General features: G+C 49.4%; 1 protein-coding gene across 1 annotated transcript in view; it reads left to right on the top strand.

The window, feature by feature from the left end:
• The window catches only part of WNK2 (WNK lysine deficient protein kinase 2), a 151,721-nt gene that overhangs the window by 27,420 nt on the left and 103,039 nt on the right, over positions 1-21,262 (top strand). Inside the window, exons 3-6 of the mRNA XM_024741334.1 lie at positions 13,605-13,777; positions 14,011-14,231; positions 17,675-17,832; positions 20,588-20,676. Of these exons, the coding sequence (XP_024597102.1) occupies positions 13,605-13,777; positions 14,011-14,231; positions 17,675-17,832; positions 20,588-20,676 (641 nt within the window). The remainder of the gene's footprint in view (positions 1-13,604; positions 13,778-14,010; positions 14,232-17,674; positions 17,833-20,587; positions 20,677-21,262) is intronic.

Below are 21,262 nucleotides of genomic sequence, written 5' to 3'. Positions count from 1 at the left end.
CCAAGTATGGCAGCTCCCGCTGGCTTCTCACCATGGCCTGGTCTGTGTCCTGTGATGAGGAGGGTGGGCGGGCCTGGGGTGGATGGGGTCCTGTAGCTTGCCCATGACCCAGAGCCTGGGATGGGGCATGGGGCAGAGGCCTCCACCCCAGGGGTGCCCAGCACAAAGAGCCTGTCCCAAAACGGACCCACTGTGTTCATGCCAGGGATACGGGCTTCCTAAAGGGTAGGCAGCCTGGACCTCACCTCTGACCCTGCCCAGAGCAGAAAGTAATTCTAGACCCTAGTGAGGGTCTGGGGATGGGGCTCCCACGGACGGGGTGACACACTCTATGTCCATAGAAATGGAGGATGCCCTGATGGGGCTGCCGGCTGGTCCTGAAGAACTTCTCTGTGCTGGAACCATAACTGCTCCCTCACCCCATCTGCTGGCTGATGTGAACCAGAGATGAACAGAACTGATGCTGGCTCAGCCTCAGTGATAATTAAGGTTCACCAATGGAGAATGTGTGAAGTGATAGAGAACAGGCTCCACCTGGCTCAGTAAGATCTGCGTGTTCAGAAAAGTTTGTTATCTGTTTGATCAACTATGCACTACTCTTTTGTAATAATAACGCAGCGCAGAAGAAAAACGTTTGGCCCTCAAAGCAGTATGACCATAGGAAATAAAAACCCTAAATTCCAACGTGCATCATTTTATGACAGACGAGTGTGGCCAGGTGATCAGTAAAGACTTTCAGGAAAAACTGTATTACATTAGGTTTGTGGAGTGGAAATAAGAATCTGCACTTGTGTACTTTTATAATACAGCTGGAAGACCATGAAGTTCCATGGGACCATTTCATAGAGCATTAAAATAATAACGGTATTTACAGTATGCTGGAGATGACGTCCTTTATAGCTACTTAAACTTATGACATAGTTGGATCCTAGCTCACACGTGGTGAAGGCACCTAATTTTACATAGTCCTTCTGTAGGCGGCAGAAGGGGCGGGGCCCAGTGGGGCCCTTGCTGCTGCTGGTGGCTCTGCCTTTTGTGGGAAGGGCAGCGGCCTGGGTGGCCTTAGAAGAGCAAAGGCCCTTAATTTTGAGTCATCTGTGCACCTAAATCTACTGCCCCACACCAAAGAAGATGGTATTATTTATGATAGCAGTGAGGGGCTGGATGGTGATGTTCATGTTTCCTCCTCAGGGAATTACAAGCTTGTTGGCACCCATGACAAAGAAGGTGTGAGTGTTGAAGTGCCCGACCCTCCCTGACCTGTGTGTCCCCTGAGATTTTACTCTCAGTCCGTGCCCAGTGGGATCTTCCTTTTTCTGTGACTCCATAGACCCTTCATGGTGGGTCTACGCTTCCTCAGAAGTGGGAAACCATCTTAAGGCAGCGGTAGGAGGACTTTATACTTTAATAATGATGCCTTTATTTTATTTTAGTTTAGTTTATCTTTTATTTTATGTTTTCAGAAGCAAAGGAAAACTGTATTCTTTGATCAAAGAATGGAGAGGTGCGAGCTCGTGCTCTAGAGTACACGCTCTCTGATGCCTTTGTTTTAAAATGAATTAGAAAAAGCATACTTCCCTCTTCTGTGAGTTCACATATTTTATTGCTTAGATGTGGCTAAGGAGAGCACTTGAGTTTAAAAGAAGTGAATTTATTTTTAAAACTACAGTAAGGGGGGGCCTTCAACATGGCGGAGGAGTAAGATGGGGAGATCACCTTCCTCCCAACAAATACATCAAAAATACATATACATGTGGAACAACTCCTACAACTCCTACAGAACACCTATTGAACAAGACCTCAGACTCCCCAAAAGGATATCAGTGCTGACCAGCACTCACCAGCCTGAGAGGCTTGTCTGCTCGCCTGCCAGAGTGGGAGGGGGCTGGGAGCTGAGGCTTGGGCTTCAGAGGTCAGATCCCAGGGAGAGGACTGGGGTTGACTGTGTGAACACAGCCTGAAGCGGGCTAGTGTGCAACAGCTAGCCAGGAGGGAGTCCGGGAAAAAGTCTGGACCTGCCTAAGAGGCAAGACACCATTGTTTCAGGGTGTGCCAGGAAAGGGGATTCAGAGCACCACCTAAACGAGCTCCAGAGATGGGCGCAAGCTGTGGCTATCAGCTTGGACCCAGAGACGGGCATGAAACACTAACGCTGCTGCTGCAGCCACTAAGAATCCTGTGTGCAAGCACAGGTCACTATCCACACCTCCCCTCCCAGGAGCCTGTGCAGCCCGCCCCTGCCAGGCTTCCGTGATCCAGGGACAGCTTCCCCGGGAGAACACATGGCGCGCCTCAGGCTGTTGAAACGTCATGCTGGCCTCTGCTGCCGCAGGATTGCCCTGCATTCCAATTATAAGTACTGTACCCCTCCCTCTCCCCAGCATGAGTGAGCAAGAGCCCCCTAATCAGCCGCTGCTTTAACCCCCTGCTGTCTGGGTGGGGAACAGATGCCTGAGGGCGACCTACATGCAGAGGTGGGGCTGAAACCAAAGCTGAACCTCAGGAGCTGTGCGAACAAAGAAGAGAAATGGAAATTTCAACGCGCAGCCTCAGGAGCAGTGGATTAAATCTCCACAGTCAACTTGATGTGCCCTGCATCTGTGGAATACCTGAATTTTATTTTTATTTTAATAATTAAAAAAATTTTTATAGTCTTAGTTTTATTTTTTAATTTATTATTTCTTTTTCTTTCCTTTTTTCTCCCTTTTCTTCTGAGCCGTGTGGCTGACAGGGTCTTGTTGCTCTGGCCTGGTGTCAGGCCTGAGCCTCTGAGGTGGCAGAGCTGAGTTCAGGACATTGGACCACCAGAGACCTCCCGGCTCCACATAATATCAATTGGCGAGAGCTCTCTCAGAGATCTCTGTCTCAACACTAAGACCTAGCTCTGCCTAACAGCCAGCAAGCTCCAGTGCTGGACGCCCTGTGCCAAACAACTAGCAAGACAGGAACACAGCCCCACCCATTAGCAGAGAGGCTGCCTAAAATCATACTAAGTTCACAGACACCCCAAAACACACCACTGGACGTGGCCCTGCCCACCAGAAAGACAAGATCCAGCACCACCCACCAGAACACAGGCACCCCTGCCCTCCACCAGAAAGCCTACACAAGCCACTGAACCAACCTTACCCACGGGGGGCAGACACCAAAAAACAATGGGAACTATGAACCTGCAGCCTGGTAAAAGGAGACCCCCAAACACTGTATGTTAAGCAAAATGAGAAGACAGAGAAATACCCAGCATATGAAGGAGCAAGGTAAAAGCCCACCAGATCAAACAAATGAAGAGGAAATAGGCAGTCTACCTGAAAAAGAATTCAGAGTAATGATAGTAAAGATGATCCAAAATCTTGGATGTAGAATGCAGAAAATACAAGAAACGTTTAACAAGGACCTAGAAGAACTAAAGAGCAATGATGAACAACACAATAAATGAAATTAAAAATTCTCTAGAAGGAATCAATAGCAGAATAACTGAGGCAGAAGAACAGATAAGTGAACTGGAAGATAAAATAGTGGAAATAAGTACCGCAGAGCAGAATAAAGAAAAAAGAATGAAAAGAATTGGGGACAGTTTCAGAGACCTCTAGGACAACATTAAACGCACCAACATTCAAATTATAGGGGTCCCAGAAGATGAAGAGAAAAAGAAAGGGTCTGAGAAAATATTTGAAGACATTATAGTAGAAAACTTCCCTAACATGGGAAAGGAAATAGTCAATCAAGTCCAGGAAGCACAGAGAGTCCCATATAGGATAAATTCAAGGAGAAACATGCCAAGACACATATTAATCAAACTGTCAAAAATTAAATACAAAGAAAAGATACTAAAAGCAGCAAGGGAAAAGCAACAAATAACATACAAGGGAATCCCCATAAGGTTAACAGCCAATCTTTCAGCAGAAACTCTCAAGCCAGAAGAGAGTGGCAGGACATATTTAAAGTGGTGAAAGAGAAAAACCTACAAGCAAGATTACTCTACCCAGCAAGGTTATCATTCCATTTTGTCGGAGAAATTAAAACCTTTAGAGACAAGCAAAAGCTATGAGAATTTAGCACCACCAAATCAGCTTTACAACAAATGCTAAAGGAACTTCCCTAGGCAGGAAACACAAGAGAAGGAAAAGACCTACAAAAACAAACCGAGGGGCTTCCCTGGTGGCGCAGTGGTTGAGAGTCCGCCTGCCGAAGCAGGGGACACAGGTTCGTGCCCCGGTCCGGGAAGATCCCACATGCCGCAGAGCGGCTGGGCCCGTGAGCCATGGCTGCTGAGCCTGCGCGTCCGGAGCCTGTGCTCCGCAACGGGAGAGGCCACAACAGTGAGAGGCCCGCGTACCGCAAAAAAAAAAAACAAAAACAAAAAAAAAACAAACAAACCGAAAACAATTAAGAAACTGGTAATAGGAGCATGCATATCGATAATTACCTTAAATGTAAATGGATTAAATGCTCCAACCAAAAGACATAGACTGGCTGAATGGATACAAAAACAAGACCCGTATATAGACTGTCTACAGGAGACCCACTTTGGACCTAGGGACACATACAGACTGAAAGTGAGGGGATGGAAAAAGATATTCCACACAAATGGAAATCAAAAGAAAGCTGGAGTAGCAATTCTCATATCAGACAAAATAGACTTTAAAATAAAGACTATTAGAAGAGACAAAGAAGGACACTACATAATGATCAAGGGATCGATCCAAGAAGAAGATATAACAATTGTAAGTGTTTCTGCTCCCAAAACCTGTGGGATGCAGCAAAAGCAGTTCTAAGAGGGAAGTTTATAGCAATACAATTGTACCTCAAGAAACAAGAAACATCTCAAATAAATAAACTAACCTTACACCTAAAGCAATTAGAGAAAGAAGAACAAAACCCCCCAAAGTTAGCAGAATGAAAGAAATCATAAAGATCAGAAAAGGAATAAATGAAAAACAAATGAAGGAAACAATAGCAAAGATCAGTAAAACTAAAAGCTGGTTCTTTGAGAAGATAAACAAAATTTATAAACCTTTAGCCAGACTCATCAGGAAAAAAAGGGAGAAGACTCAAATCAACAGAAGTAGAAATGAAAAAGAAGTAACAACTGACATTGCAGAAATACAAAGAATCATGAGAGATTACTGCAAGCAACCACATGCCAATAAAATGGATAACCTGGAAGAAATGAACAAATTCTTAGAAAAGCACAACCTTCTGAGACTGAACCAGGAAGAAATAGAAAACATAAACAGATCAATCACAAGCACTGAAATTGAAACTGATTGAAAATCTTCCAACAGACAAAAGCCCAGGACCAGATGGCTTCACAGGTGAATTCTATCAAACATTTAGAGAAGAGCTAATCGCCTGTCCTTCTCAAACTCTTCCAAAATATAGCAGAGGGAGAAACACTCCCAAACTCATTCTAGAAGGCCACCATCACCCTGATACCAAAACCAGACAAAGATGTCACCAAAAAAGAAAACTACAGGCCAGTATCACTGATGAACATACGTACAAAAATCGTCAACAAAATAGTAGCAAACTGAATCCAACAGCACATTAAAAGGATAATACACATGGCTTCCCTGGTGGTGCAGTGGTTGAGAATCTGCCTGCCAATGCAAGGGACACGGGTTCAAGCCCTGGCCCTGGAAGATCCCCCATGACATGGAGCAGCTAAGCCCGTGTGCCACACCACTGAAGTCTGTGCGCCTAGAGCCCAAGCTCTGCAACAAGAGAAGCCACGACAATGAGAAGCCCTCGTACCACAACGAAGAGTAGCCCCCGCTCACCGCAACTAGAGAAAGCCCACACACAGCAATGAAGACCCAACACAGCCAAAAATAAATAAATAAATAAATAAATTTAAAAAAAGAAAAAGGATCATACACCATGATCAAGTGCGTTTTATCCCAGGAATGCAAGGATTCTTCAATATACGCAAATCTATCAACGTGATACACCATATTAACAAATTGAAGGATAAACACCATATGATAATCTCAATAGACACAGGGAAAGCTTTCGACAAAATTCAACACCCATTTATGTTAAAAACTCTCCAGAAAGTAGGCATAGAGGGAATTTACCTCAATATAATAAAGGGCATATATGACAAACCCACAGCCAACGTCTTGCTCAGTGGTGAAAAACTGAAAGCATTTCCTCTTAAGATCAGGAGAAAGACAAGGTTGTCCACTCTCACCACTATTATTCAACATAATTTTGGAAGTTTTAGCCACAGCAATCAGAGAAGAAAAAGAAATAAAAGGAATCCAAATTGGAGAAGAAGAAGTAAAGCTGTCACTGTTTGCAGATGACATGGTACTATACATAGAGAATCCTAAAGGTGCTACCAGAAAACTACTAGAGCTAATCAGTGAGTTTGGTAAAGTAGCAGGTTACAAAATTAATGCACAGAAATCTCTTGCATTCCTATACACTAATGATGAAAAATGTGAAAGAGAAATTAAGGAAACACTCCCATTTACCATTGCAATAAAAAGAATAAAATACCTAGGAATAAACCTACCTAAGGAGACGAAAGACCTGTATCCATAAAACTATAAGACACTGATGAAAGAAGTTAAAGATGTTACAAACAGATGGAGAGATATACCATGTTCTTGGATTGGAAGATTCAACATTGTGTAAATGACTATACCACCCAAAGTAATCTACAGATTCAATGCAATCCCTATCAATCTGCCAATGGCATTTTTCACAGAACTAGAACAAAAAATTTCACAATTTGTATGGAAACACAAAAGACCCCGAATAGCCAAAACAATCTTGAGAAAGAAAAACAGAGCTGAAGGAATCAGGCTCCCTGACTTCAGACTACATACAAAACTACAGTAATCAAGACAGTATGGTACTAGCACAAAAACAGGAATATATATCAGTGGAACAGGATAGAAAGCCCAGAGATAAATCCACTCACATACGGTCACCTTATTTTTGATAAAGGAGGCAAGAATATACAATGGAGAAAAGACAGCCTCTTCAATAAGTGGTGCTGGGAAAACTGGACAGCTACATGTAAAAGAATGGAATTAGAACACTCCCTAACACCATACACAAAAATAAACTCAAAATGGATTAAAGACATAAATGTAAGGCCAGACACTTTAAAACTCCTAGAGGAAATAATAGGAAGAACCCTCTTTGACATAAATCACAGCAAGATCCTTTTTGACCCACCTCCTAGAGAAATGGAAATAAAAACAAAAATAAACAAATTGGACTGAATGAAACTTAAACGCTTTTGCACAGCAAAGGAAACCATAAAAAAGATGAAAAGACAACCCTCAGAATGGGAGAAAATATTTGCAAACGAAACAACTGACAAAGGATTAATCTCCAAAATATACAAACAGCTCATGCAGCTCAATATCAAAAAAACAAACAACCCAATGCAAAAATAGTCAGAAGACCTAATAGACATTTCTCCTAAGAAGATATACAGATTGCCAACAAACACATGAAAGGATGCTTAACATCACTAATCATTAGAGAAGTGCAGGTCAAAACCGCAATGAGGTATCACCTCACACTGGTCAGAATGGCCATCATCAAAAAATCTACCAAAAAAAAAAATGTACAAACAATAAATGCTGGAGACTGTGTGGAGAAAAGGAAACCCTCTTGCATGTTCGTGGCAATGTAAATTGATACAGCCACTATGGAGAACAGTATGGAGGTTCCTTAAAATACTAAAACAGAACTACCATATGACCCAGCAATCCCACTACTGGGCATATACCCTGAGAAAACTGTAATTCAAAAAGAGTCATGTACCACAATGTTCATTGCAGCTCTATTTACAATAGCCAGGACATGAGAGCAACCTAAGTGTCCCTCGGCAGATGAATGGATAAAGAAGATGTGGCACATACATACAATGGAATATTACTCAGCCATAAAAAGAAACAAAGTTGCATTATTTGTAGTGAGGTGGATGGACCTAGAGTCTGTCATACAGAGTGAAGTAAGTCAGCAAGAGAAAAATAAATACCCTATGCTAACACATATATATGGAATTATAAAAAAAATTATTCTGATGAACCTAGGGGCAGGACAGGAATAAAGACGTAGACATAGAGAATGAACTTGAGGACACAGGGAGGGGGAAGGGTAAGCTGGAACGAAGTGAGAGAAGAGCATTGACCTACATACACTACCAAATTTAAAATAGGTAGCTAGTGGAAAGCGTCCGCATAGCACAGGGAGATCAGCCTGGTGCTTTGTGACCACCCAGAGGAGTGGTCAGGAATTAACACAACATTGTCAAGCAATTATACTCCAATAAAGATGTTAAATTAAAACAATAAAATAACCTTTATCTTCCAGAAAACCACACTAAATATTAGAGGGAACAGGTCACAACCCAAAGCATGAGATATTACCCTCTGTCCAGAGCTCTCCTTTGCTTACCTGGTGGAGCTCAGCTCTTGAGAGGTCAGGATACCCCTGGTGAGCCACCTGCCTGCTGTCCCTGCAGCCGCCAGCCCCTGTGCTGACGTAAACTACAGTCAGCCCACTCTTTCTGGGACCTCACTCCCTCATACAGGATGCTTCTTCCTGGGATCCCTACCCTGCCAGTGCCCTAGGTCGGTGGGGGCTGCCCTTCTCCCCAAGCCATGGGGGTGTTCTCTGGTTCAGGGGTGCCCCTAGCTGCCCCACCCTCCTGTCCCTTTCCTCTGTTTTTTGGTGCACTGTAATTGTGTATTTATCTGTTACCTGCCACTCCCCCCCCCGAGATTGTCCACAGCCCTTTCCTGCATGCCCAGAGCCTCAGTGACCATCTGGTGACTGAGAGAGGTACATGACCCTCGCCAGAAGCAGGACTTGGGGGACCAAGCATCCTCTTCTTCTCCACTGACATCTCCGCTCCCTTTGCACCTACCTGGACCCCAGACTCTGCGCCTTCTCTCTGCTTCATGGTGAAAGAGTGGTGAGGAATGGGCCAGCTCTGCAGCGGGTTGAGCCTGGGTCAAATCCTCTAGACTTGGGAAGGCTGTTCCCACCAATGGGATCTGGGGCCTAGAGTGTGCAGAGATACTAGGCAGGGCCAGTGACCGCCCACCCTTGGGCCCATTCTGTCCCCAGAGCCCCTGTCCTGGAGTGATTCCCTGTACATGGGACTGTTCTCAACAAAGACCCTTGAGGCTTTCTTTTGTTTTATGACCAAACGGGGTTGGAGCGAGGTCCAGGTTGCCACCCCCAGGAGTTTGGCTGTTCTGGGCATTCTCTCCCTGCTACTCATGTCCCGTCTCTGTACTGTGTGTGTGGATCCTGCCTTTCCCTGGCAGGACTGAGGGCCGCCGGGCAGCTCTGCTCATCGTGGGGTTGGCTGGGCTTTGCCTGGCGAAAGGAGATGGTCACAGAATCCCCTGCGAGCAGACGGTATGGCCATTTGCGTCTAATGGCTTCAGCCCTCACTGGTGGTGGTGTTGGGCAGAGCTGGTCCCCTGGGTGGCCTGGGAGGGCCTGTCGGACCCAGGGCTTTCTTCCTCTAAGCACCTTGACCACCCGTCCTCCCTGTCCCCACTCCGAGGGTGCCATCTGTGACTGGCTGGACCTTTTCCCTATAGGAGACAAGAGCCAGCATTGTCCCAGAATGCTTTTATCCTTTATAATCTGATTGACTCTCGCCATCTTTACCCAATAAATAATTTACCAATAATTAATCCACCACCAGGGACCTGGCGGGAGGGAGGCTGGTCTAAGAGAACTCACCTCCCTGTGCGGTGGGGGTGAACTGTCCCATAGTGGTACTATGTGAGCAGCCAGAGCCCACCACTCAACACCAGACCTCAAGAGCAACCTGACTTTGGCAGGATTGGGGGTTCTCAAAGGGCTCAGGTGCCCTCTTCCTATCCTGATTCATGACTTGAGCCCCCAGCACCTCAATTACTGAATTCACCCCATAAAGAGTGATGATGCATCGTCAGTCACTGGGGTGGTCCTGCCTCCATGGAGTCACTGAGCTAATGGGGCCAGCCAGCAATCAACAAACTGAAAAGGACCCCGGCCAGCTCTGAGAGGGGGACGCTGGGCAGCACACTGCGACGGCTCTGGGCAGTTCTCTGAGGACATGCCAACTGACCTTTTAAATTATCAAGTGGTGTGTCACCTAGTTAAAAATAGCGCAGTGGCTTAGAACATAAAATAAGGTCTGCTCCCTCCCACCTCCACACCCAGTCCAGCTCCAAGAGGCGCTGTCATTAAAGAGCTGACTTCTGTATTATACTCAGGTCTTGGATTTATCCTGTTTAGCTGGCATCTAAAAATGAAAACTATAGCATATGCAGGGCACATATGTTAGCTTTGTTAGTTATGTTATTTATAACATGAACCTTTTGCTCCGAACTATAATATAATGAAATCTTTAACTTTGCTGTTGGTTGATGCTGAAATATTGGCAGAAACAGTTTTTATTATAACTATAAATAATCCTGTGAGTTTCCTCTAGAAACAGTGACTAGACCATTGGAAGGTCTAGTAACTGAAATATAACTGAAATGTCATCGCCCAAAGCTATCTGTTGGGGCAGGGAGTGGCACAGTGGGGCAACCCCACGTCCTTTCTGGTTTCCTTCACCTGGTGCAGCCAAGTTCAGTCGTCCATTGTGGGCCAGTGGAGTTGGCCTCACCAAGTTCCTTTCTGTGTTGTTCTATGTTTTGCAGAAACACTTCCAGTAGCTGTTTCACCTAGGGTGCTGGGAAGTAACCTTTGGGTTCTCGAGTGTCTGAGAATAAGTCTTTGGGCCTCGTGGTTTGATGTCCCTTTGGCTGGTGATAGAATTCCAGGTTTGAGCCGGCACCAAATTCCAGGTTTGTTGCCAGTGTTGCCGGTGAGACTGGATGCCTGTCTGGGTGTTCCTCAGCAGGTAGAACTTGATCTCAGTCTTTGGGAATCTCAGTTTTGCTGGAATGAGACTGGAGGTGGGTCACTTTTCATTTACTCTGACCTGGCCTCGGCACTTGCTTTTATTCTAAATAGTTCTTTTAGCTCAGGGAAATGCTATTCTGCTATCTTCCTCCTTGCTGATATCTGTTTTCTGCTCGTATAACTCCTGTTCCTTGTTGTTAGGACTTCCAGCTGGTTCTTTCATGCCTCTTGATGTTTTTCTTCTATTTCTCTCATTTGGTTTTCAGATGCTTTCACTTTATTTTTTACATTTGAAAAATGGAGGTATAACTTACACATAATGAAACACAGATCTCAAGTGCATAGCTGATGAGCTTTGACAGATGCATGCGAAGGTGTAACCCTTGTCCTCTGTTACAATGTCGAGTGAGTGTTCCCGTCGCCCCCCACACCCCCCCAGGTTCTCAGCTCCTGCATCTTCCCCCACCAAAGAGGCAAGCCCTTGTTCTGGTTTCAACCCCACCTGTGAGTTCTGCCTTTTCTGGAGTTTGGGAGATATTATGAATGGAGCTGCTCTCAATCCTTTGTTTTGGGGTGGTTACCTTGGAGGGGAGTGGCTGGATCTAGAGCAGGGGTGAACCTGCCAAGGGCTCACTGAGGCTTGTGCCAGCTTGCACTTCCAACAGCTGTGTGCCCAGAGGGATCAGCTGCTCTCAGATGCCCAGTGGTTGGAATGATCCATCTTTTTATTTTAGCCCTTCTGGTGGGTGTGAAGTGGTATCTTGTGCTTGTAATTGGCATTTTCCTGGTGATTCATGATGCTGAGCATGTTTTCATGTGCTCATTGACCATTTCTGCATCTTCTTTTGTGACTTTGCTGTTCATGTCTTTATTGTTGAGGTATGGGAGTTCCATCTGTATTCTAGATGTAACTCCCATGTCAAATACACGTATTGAGGATACGTTGGTGGCTTGACTTATTTTCTGAAACAAAGCATCACCCTTGATGAGTAGAACACGTTTCCATGTTATTGTCTTGGTTAAATGGTTACTTTTTTGTATTTAGTGTTTCATTAGATTACAGAATATCTTATTCTTAAAATATGGAGCTTTAATTTGCAAAAGCTCTTCCTTGATTGTTTCTTTTTAAGCAGAAGCTGCTCTTATCTATGTGTGTCAGCCTCTTAGATCTTTGAGGACATGAACTAGACTTTTCTTTTGAAGTCACTTGTCCCTGAATTGTTTGTTTTTCTGGGATCAGTCTTGGTATGTCTTTGCTGTGCTGCTGGTTATGCGGTCCAGTTCCACTTGTGCGTGGAGTGTCTGATGAGGGCTTGTTGGGGTGGGCCTGGCGGGAGGGAGAATGCCTAATGCGTACTGTGCCACTTGGGATAGGATTCCTTAACCAGCTGATCTCGTCATGATTCCAGGGCCCTCCTCTTCTCTTTGAATTGGTTGGAGTCTGGCTTGATGTCCTCTGAGGTCTTTCTAAGGACCCGAGGGGTTTTGGCCTGTGATTTTTTTCAGCTCTGATTTCTTGCTCCATTTGTCCAGATTTATCCCATTTCTGTTTTCCTAGAACTCCTCAAAACTTGACGTTTTGTGTTCATTTGTATTTATGTTTCTTTCTGAGAGTCCTCCTGGTGGGAGGGTGAAGGCATGGGCTTTGTGGGCTGATTGGGCTGTGATGGAGGTGACACTGGGGGTACACACTCAGGCTTGGGGAGAAGGCCATGCTGGGGTCCCTAGAGGTAAGATTCATCCATGAGCTGAAGTTGAAAACAACAGAGCTCTGAGTGCTCTGAGGTGGGAATCCTTTGGAAGGTTTTAGGAAGGGAAGGGCCAGGATCTAGGCTGCAGGGGCGGGATGAGGCAGGGGGCAGGGTTGGTGATGGATGGGGGTCAGGGAAATGCTGGAGCAGATGGGGTGGGGACAAACAAGGTGCTTGCGGTATTGGAATGTGCTGCGGGTGTCAGTGGTCTTCCTCCAGAGTTGTGGCTGGAGCACACTTATGGGCGACACCCCAGAGGTGACTCGTAGTACTTTGATGGTGGTGTTATAGTTCCCCACTTAAACTTAAGGTCCAACTTAGTGCTCAAGGTGCAGGCGTTCCCAGGCCCCAGGAGGTGTGTCTGCCATGTCCTCTGGGACTGATGCAGGCATGGCTGGGACTCTGCTCTTCTTCTCTGTTCTTGTCTCTTGTCAGCATCTCCTGATTTTCCGGTTGTCATCTGCTGTGGTTGTGAACGTATTCTCAAAGTTATGTGTAAATTAGAAGTAAATGGATGCTTCTTTCTTTTAATAATACTCAATAAGTAGGTGTGGAGGGAGCAAGGTTTCAGAGCTGTTTTTAGGGGAGAAGCTCATGAGTATTGCAGTGTGGGTTTTGGAGGTGTCTCTGGTTCCCGAGACCATGTTGCCTCAGCCCTTCTTGAGCAAGGAGGAGCTCATTCAGGGTCAATGAGGCTTCAGGGTCCTATGTTGCAGATGTCGGAGAGCCAGGAGCAGCTTGTGCCGGCTTTCTATGTCAGAGGCCTGCTCTGCTCTCTGTGGATAAAGAGGGGAAGGACTTGGGTCAGACTTCCCTCGACCCTAGATGTCTAGTCCTTTCCATCTGCTGTGCTCTGTGTGGAAGGAGACGAGTGAGTGGCCTGGCAGATTCCTGGCCCTGACTCCCTAGAAGGCCTCTGCCTGAGGCTGCGCGGGGCGTCCCTCTCAGCCTGTGTGTGTTTCTCCCTAGGACCGGAAGCTCACCAAACTGGAGAGGCAGCGGTTTAAGGAGGAGGCTGAGATGCTGAAGGGCCTGCAGCACCCCAACATTGTGCGCTTCTATGACTTCTGGGAGTCCAGTGCCAGGGGGAAGCGGTGCATCGTGCTGGTGACTGAACTGATGACCTCGGGGACGCTGAAGACGTGAGCATGCCACCTGCCCAGCCAGCCGGGGCCTCGGGGTGGGCTTGACCCAGGGCTCAAGAGTCGCGATGGCTGAGGCCCCAGACATCCTATCTGCTTGGGGTGGTCCTGGCTGGTGTGGCCAGCACCCCTCTCTCAGAAGTGCCCCTGTTTGGGTGATAAGTACACAGCCCCCAGCAATCGGAAGCCCCTTCCCCACACGAGCCGTCGGTGAGCCGCACCCCCACCCGCAGGTACCTGAAGCGGTTCAAGGTGATGAAGCCCAAGGTCCTGCGCAGCTGGTGCCGGCAGATCCTGAAGGGCCTGCTGTTCCTGCACACCAGGACGCCCCCCATCATCCATCGGGACCTCAAGTGCGACAACATCTTTATCACCGGACCCACAGGGTCTGTGAAGATTGGCGACTTGGGCCTGGCCACCCTCAAGAGAGCATCCTTTGCCAAGAGTGTGATAGGTAAGCCCGTCTCCAGGGCACCTCCCCACCCCTCGGGGTCACCGTCCCGCAAGAGTGAGGTGCACTAGCTCTGCTCCCTTCCTGTGCCCCTCTGCCGGGCTGCAGCCCTGGATGCCCTGTGAGTCCCTTGGTTCTGTCCCTTGGGTGGTGAGGCTGACTGGCACCAAGGGGCTGTTAGTACTGTGGGTACTTGGGAGTGGGAAGGAGGTCCGGAGGACAGAGGGATGTGGGGACTTTGTGGTCAGTGAGGCTGGAGCTGGCTTCAGTGGGCTGAGGGGTGGGTAGGGTGCCCCAGGCCCTGAGGCCCACAGAAAGGACCCCTTGGGGTACTTTGGGGCACGGAGTGAGCGTGTGGGGCATGGGGGCTGAGGGATTCCATGTGGATGGCAGTTTGCTGGCCGTTCCTGTCTCTGCATTTCTTGTCCTCCTCTGAGAAGCCACTCTGTTGCTGTAGTTGCCATGAGGAGATGGTCTGCAGCTCGTGCCAGCACCGTGTGGGGTCCTGGTGTGGTCCTGATACACAGTGGGCACTATGTGTCCACCAGGCCCGGTGGGAGCCCCTCCAGGCTTTGCAAAGAGAGTGCTTGGAGGGACTGTGGGGCAGCCATTCACGGGGTTCAAGATGTCTGGAAAATGCCAGTGTGCTGCAGGGTCAGGTGGCTCCAGGATGTGGCTCTGGAAGCTTGGATCAGGTGGGATTGGGAGAGGCTCTCCTGCGTGCCGTGATGCGAGGGCTTCTTCCCACATAAGCAGAATGAGAGGGTGATTCAGGGCTTTGCGAGTTCATGGTTTTGCTGTATGGTTGGAGACAGAACTTGACCTGTTTGTGGAAAATGAAACCGGTGGGAATTTGGAAACTTCTCTGGCAGGGTAGTGGGTTTGGAATGTGACATCTGGGGCAGGGTGGCCACTGGGGGTGCCCTGTGAACATGGGGCCTCCGGCTGAACAGGGAAGCTGAGTGGTAGGGCAAGGGTTGACCCAGGCCTCAGTTCCCTATCTGTGAAATAAGTGGAGCAGGTGAGGGTCTAGCTGTGGGGCACACCCCCAAGGCCTGTGAGCTGCTGGAGGTTTCCAGGCAGGTTTTGCAGATTTGGCCTTGGAAGTGGGGATTTCCTTGGTGCCTCTTTTCCCTCTTGGAAATGGACTTTCCAGTTGTTGGGGTGAGATGAAGCCTGGGTGTTTCCAGGAGGCACAGTGAGCCCCACAAAGGGTGCCTGATTTCATGGGGCTCCCTGATCACCCCACCTTTTGCTCAGCCGGAGCCCACGAGACTCCACACTCATTGTAAGTGGGGGCTGATTAACGCATCTAAATAGGCCCTGGACAGCAAGGCCCTGGCCTCAGCAAGGGGTCTTAGCTGAGTGTGGGGGGCTCTGTGGTCAGGTGGGGGATCCCCTAGGATGACGCTTTCCCCTCCATGCTGTGTCCAGGGTACCTGAGGGGTGGTTGATGCTGTGGACCCATTCTGGGTGCAGCCATCAGAGAGGTTCTGTGCAGATAAGACATAGCCCACTTGAGACATCTGGGTGGCAGCCTCCCAGATGCTATCCATGACCCTTGTGGGGTTTGTCCCTGAGGGCCGCTTGGATCTGACGCTGTCATGGTGTGCTCTCACTGCGTTTGTGCTGGGTCCTGAGTAGGTGGAGGTGAAGTGGGCGCAGTCCTTCCTGCAGGTGTTCACAGCCATGGAGGCTGGGATGTGGGGGATGCAGGGCCATGGGGCTGAGGAGATGTGCCCAGAGGTCCCTGGAGAGACAGGTGTCTCTCTTCTTAACATGTAAATTTAAATGCCTACATTGTAAGGAAAGAGAAAAAGGTTCAGTGTCTGTGGCCCAAGCGCATGTGCAGAATTGGCATCCGCCACCATCCCGGATTGGAGCTGGGGCCCACACACACCCACTGCCCACCCTACCCACCCCCCCAAAGCCAGGACATCTGGGGGCCTTGGGGTATTTCCTGTAAAGCAGCATTCCTGGTTCCCAAGGGTCTCAGAAGAGACTGAGCTGGGTGATTGGGAGTCCTGACCAGGTGAGTGGGGTCCCCCCAGGCCAGCTCAGCTCCCAGCTTCTTGCCAGCAGCCCTGAGGCTCCTTTCTCCCTCTTCCCCTATAGATGGATATAGCCAAGTGCAAAAAATTTTCAGTACAGTCATATGGTTCAAAAGCCCAAAAGGATGAAAAATTCCTTGTGCAAGGTCCCTTGAACTCCTGTTTTCTCTCTACTCATCATTATTTCTGATGGAATCTTCCAGAATTCTTTATGCAATGTATGTAAATCATAACATAGATTCTTGTTTTTCCCATTTTTTTACCCAAACTGTTAACTTTTTTTACTAAACATATAGTACATCTTAAATTTGAAATTATAGGTAAAGGAGAAAAAATTAAAATCACCCTTAATCTCTCTGCATCCCAGGTCCCCCCACAACCCCCCGTGCTTTTTAACCCAATAGTCTGTGCTGTTTTGCATCTGCTTTTCAAGAAAACTGGAACCTTTTGAGAATCTTCCAAAGTCCACAAAGATGGAGAAGTGAAAATTAAAAGCAGCCTTATTGAAATTGATGGCCCCTTTTCTTTGCATTCAGCTTGACAGGTGCTCAGCTGGACCTATTTTAATAAAAGGAGTTTGTGATTTTTAAAGCAAATGTTTGTTACAGGAAAATTAAAAACACCAGACTAGTGTAACTAAAGGAAAAAGCAGCCATAACCCCACCTCCTAGATGAGTCATTTTGGTCTGTGCTTATCGTTTTACATGGGACGGTCAGCCTGCCTGTGCAGTCGTATATATGGCTTATTTGACTCAGCCGATGTGAGTCTCTCATGGCCTTAAAAATTCAGAGTAGGCGTTATTTTAAAATCTCTTGTGCATAGAAAGGATGGGCAGTTCTCACCATAACACCTAGCTGGTACCTGCCAGGTGAATGGCGCCTGCCCAGCTGTCCCCAGGCAGCCATCTTCAGCGAAGATGATCACCGTCTGGGCTGCTGGGTGCTCTGCTTGTCTAGGGACATGGGAGGCTTTCTGGGGTTTTGCAGTTTAAGGAGCTCTGTGGTGGCCACACGTTTTCGTCTGCTTGGGGTTATCTGGGCCTGTGGCCAGGACGGGTGTGCTCAGGCTTCTGCCTCCTCAAAGAGGCACCTCTGCCATTTCTGGCACAAACCCTGTCTCCTGGGAAGTAATGGTCTCCTAGCTCTGTGGTCAGCGGATGGCGCTGTGAACTGATCCAACCTGGAATCAGGAGGGTCCAGGGGGAGGTTTGGGGAACTTCTGTCAGTAAAGCAGAATCCTGTTTGAATCCTGCATTCCAGGACCAATGACAAGGAGCATGGGGGCAGGGCCAGCCTTGGCTTGTGGATGGGGGAGGAGGCGTGGGGCTCTGAGAGGCCCAAGGGTCTCCTGGGCTCAGTGACCACTGACCCTGCATCTTTTGCTCCTGGGCGCAGGTACCCCCGAGTTCATGGCGCCAGAGATGTACGAGGAGCATTACGATGAGTCCGTGGATGTTTACGCCTTCGGGATGTGTATGCTGGAGATGGCCACCTCGGAGTACCCCTACTCAGAGTGCCAGAACGCTGCCCAGATCTACAGGAAGGTCACCTGTGTGAGTCCACCGGCCACTGTGACGGGCTGTGTGTCCCGCACTGGGCTCTGTGTGCTTTGTAAAATCCTCACAGAAGCTGTGTGAGGACGGGAAGGAAGCCATTTTACAGATGGGGAAATAGAGGCTTAGGGGGTAACTCAGGTCTCTGAGCTGTGATGGAGTAGCAGCAGTTGTAATGTGGGCCGTGGGCGGATCCTGGAGGCTGTCACTGGGGCCTCACGCAGCGCTGCGGGGCTGGAGCACTCAAGGGGCCTCTCCAGGAGGTGCCCAGGCGACCTGTCCATAGAACCCCTCCTCTGTGCCACCTGGGGGCTGCTGGCTTTCCCATCTTCTGGCATGTCCCTAGGCTTTAACTGGATGGTTTCAGTTGTGAAAACAGCATCCTGTTCTTCTCCCTGTGGCTGTCCCGCTGGGTGGGGAACGCAAGGGGAGCATCCAGGGCAGGGCAGCTGTGGCTGTGGCTTTTCTGGGCCCTGGTAGCTCACTGTCCATTTGCACCTGCGGCCCCAAGGCCCCACCACCCGAGTGCTGGTTGCCTCGCCCCCGCCCCCGATGCAGCCTCCTCACTTCTGCAGAAGCATGAGGAGCCATGGTTCTCGCCACTCCAGAGCGCCCGCCCTTATCCCGCCCTCCACCTTGAGCCCTTCCCTCAGGTTGCAGCTTGCTTTTGTCCTTTGGTTCTTAATTCTAAGTTATCTATTGGTCATTTATTTGCTTTGAGCCCCTCCTGTGTGCCGCTGAGGGTGCAAGGTGGGAAGAGAGAATCCTTGGTTGGCAGCACTTGTGGGCATGGGTCAGAGACCCACAGATAGGCGTGCAGCTCCCCAGTGGTGCTGACCGGAGAGGTGGGCCCATCGGCTGTGGGCAGTGGTCCTCCAGGAGGACAGGGGAGGGACCCAAGGGAGGTTAGAGCTGCGTTGCCAGGCCTTGAAGCGGTGCTGGTGCCCAGGGTGCAGGTGGAGCAGCTGCTGACCTTGGTTCGGGTTGCACATGTGGATGGGGTGGTGGTCCTTCTGCTGGGCTTGGGGAGACAGGGACTGAGTCCCCTGGGCACGTGCTCCTCGGCCACTCTGGTTCTTCCACCAGCCCTGCTGCCTCCCATTTAGGCCCTGGGAGACAGGACGCTAGTCAGGGTCCCACGGCTCCTACGTGGACCCATGTTGGTTTGGGTAAAGCTAGGCTCGGCCCCACCTTGCCTCCTTGAGGAAATCAGATGAAAGGTGCATCCCCTGATCCTTGGTGTTTCCTCTGTTTGCAATAACACCCTTGTGCTCTGGGTCCTCTGGGCCCTCACGCTACACCCACACACTGGTCCAGCCTCCGGCATCTGCTCCTGTCCTTGGGGGTCTCTTGGGGTCTTGGTGCCCATAGTTCTCAGCTGCCCCAACTCTGTGCTTCTGAGCCCAGAGACGCGAGCCCCTTCAAAACAGCCACTTGTTCTTCTGGTACATTCTTCACCTGCTTTGGGGGCCTCAGCTCCAGAGATTTAAATGACAGTGTACGTACACACTTACCTGTATTTATACTTTCTCAGACCACCTGCCCCCACCCCCGTAGGACTGTGGCCTTTCTTTCTGGCATAGGTAAACTTTTCTGTTGGCTTCAGTGGTGTGGCACGGGGTTCTCATCTTAGGGGGACCCCTTATCTGCTTCTGAAACCCAGGGTGCTGTGTCTGTTGCTGCACAGACTCCCCTGCATGTCAGGCATAACCTGACCCCCGTTGGTTATGGCTAGGGGTCGTGGGCAGGGGTTTGGTGGGCACCATGGGGCCCCAGCTGGGTGGTGGGAGCTGCTGGGGATACTGCACTCCCAGGTCTGCCTCTCGGCTGGGGGTGCGCCTCCCCTCTCCCCCATCCCTTTCTGTGGGAAAATGTATGCTTTAAAAAAACAAAAAAACAAGCCAGGACAAGACCTTTGAAGACAAAGTCGTTTTGAAGGAGGAAGAACATGATGGTTGAGCCCTCACTGTGTTCAAAATGTTTAAAAACCAGGATCCCCTCCCCACAAACCCCATCCTGAACAGATTGCAAATAAGCCCGGCAGTCCAGCCCGTTTCTCCTGGAATCCTATCTGCTTGTGGGATTGACACTGCTGCCCCCTTGCCTCTGGCTGCACACCCCTAGCACCCGCTGGGTCTATGGTCAGCATGAATGCTCAGCCACCTCCTGCTCCCGCTGCCTGAAAGTCATCTGATGTGGCTGCTGGCTCTGGAATTCCGTGGCACAGATGCTTGCTTGCAGCCCCCTCAAGCCACCAGGCCTTGGAAGTCAGCCCCACCGGTGACCACAGTGGGGCCAGCAACGGCGACCACATAGTGACCTCTGCACCCTCCAGGGGGCTGTGGCGAGAAAGGCCAGCTCTTTAGGGTTCCTTTTCCAGCCTCCAAGACCCTCTGGGCAGCTGGCATGGGAGGCCCTGGCTGGCTGGTGGGTGGCCTTGGGCAGGTGTGCCTCTCCCGCCCCCTCTGCTGTGCAGTAAGAGTGCACATGCTCCCTTGTGGGGAGCTGGGTTGGGCAGAGTGAGCATCATTGATGTCTGCTCTGAGTGTCCCCTGAATCTTTCTCTTCCCCGGACCTCACTACTCCCGACAGCCCTTCAGTGGGGACTTAGACTGAAACAGCCCCCCCGACCCCAACCCCAACCCCAAACAAGGCTTATGCACTTCCTGCCTTCTCTTCTGCTGGGGTGAGTGTGAGGTGCGCAAGAAACAGACCCCAATTTGGTATTAGGTGACTCTGCTCATGTCATCTTCAGGGCATCAAGCCGGCCAGCTTTGAGAAAGTGCATGATCCTGAAATCAAGGAGATTATTGGGGAGTGTATCTGCAAAAACAAGGAGGAAAGGTGAGTTCCCAGGCAGCACTGGATCTGGGCTGTGGCTCTGGCTGAAATCGCTTCCCAAGAGAAGAAGAGCGTTGGAGATAGGCCACTTTAGGCCACAGGCATACCGGGTCCCAAGAAGCCTGCTGGGCGGTTGGTGGGCAGTCCCTGCCTGAGCTCTGCTGCCTGGAACATGCTCCCTGGCTTTGGGGACTGTCCTAGAGCCCCCAACCCCTTTGCTGGCTGCTTCTCGCCCACCCAGCCTGGAATGTGGGCGCTACTGGGGCCTCATTCTTCCCTTGTTGCTTTTTTTCTGTGTTGTCCCCAGCAAGCCTATCCATCCCCCCAGCCTAGAGGACACCCCCATGCCAGGCTCCCCAGTGAGTCTCATCCTGCCCTCTCTCTCAGCTCCAGGCTGCGTCTTTCATGCACCTGTTTGTCTGACCCATCTCAAAGTCCCACATTCAAGTCAGAGCCCTTGAGATGCCCCGCAGACCAGCTCCCACCTCAGGTCAGGGCCCTTCCTTCCTCAGCTGGTCAGCCAGGATGCTAGGTGTGTGTTCGGAGCCTTCCTCCTTCCTTCTTCCCTCCCCCATCCCTCCTCCCTCTT

The sequence above is a fragment of the Neophocaena asiaeorientalis genome, unplaced genomic scaffold (genome assembly GCF_003031525.2).
Source record: "Neophocaena asiaeorientalis asiaeorientalis breed wild unplaced genomic scaffold, Neophocaena_asiaeorientalis_V1.1 scaffold558, whole genome shotgun sequence".
NCBI classification, from domain to species: domain Eukaryota; kingdom Metazoa; phylum Chordata; class Mammalia; order Artiodactyla; family Phocoenidae; genus Neophocaena; species Neophocaena asiaeorientalis.
The sequence above is the reverse complement of the archived record's forward strand: the minus strand, read 5'-3'. Positions and strand labels throughout refer to the sequence as shown.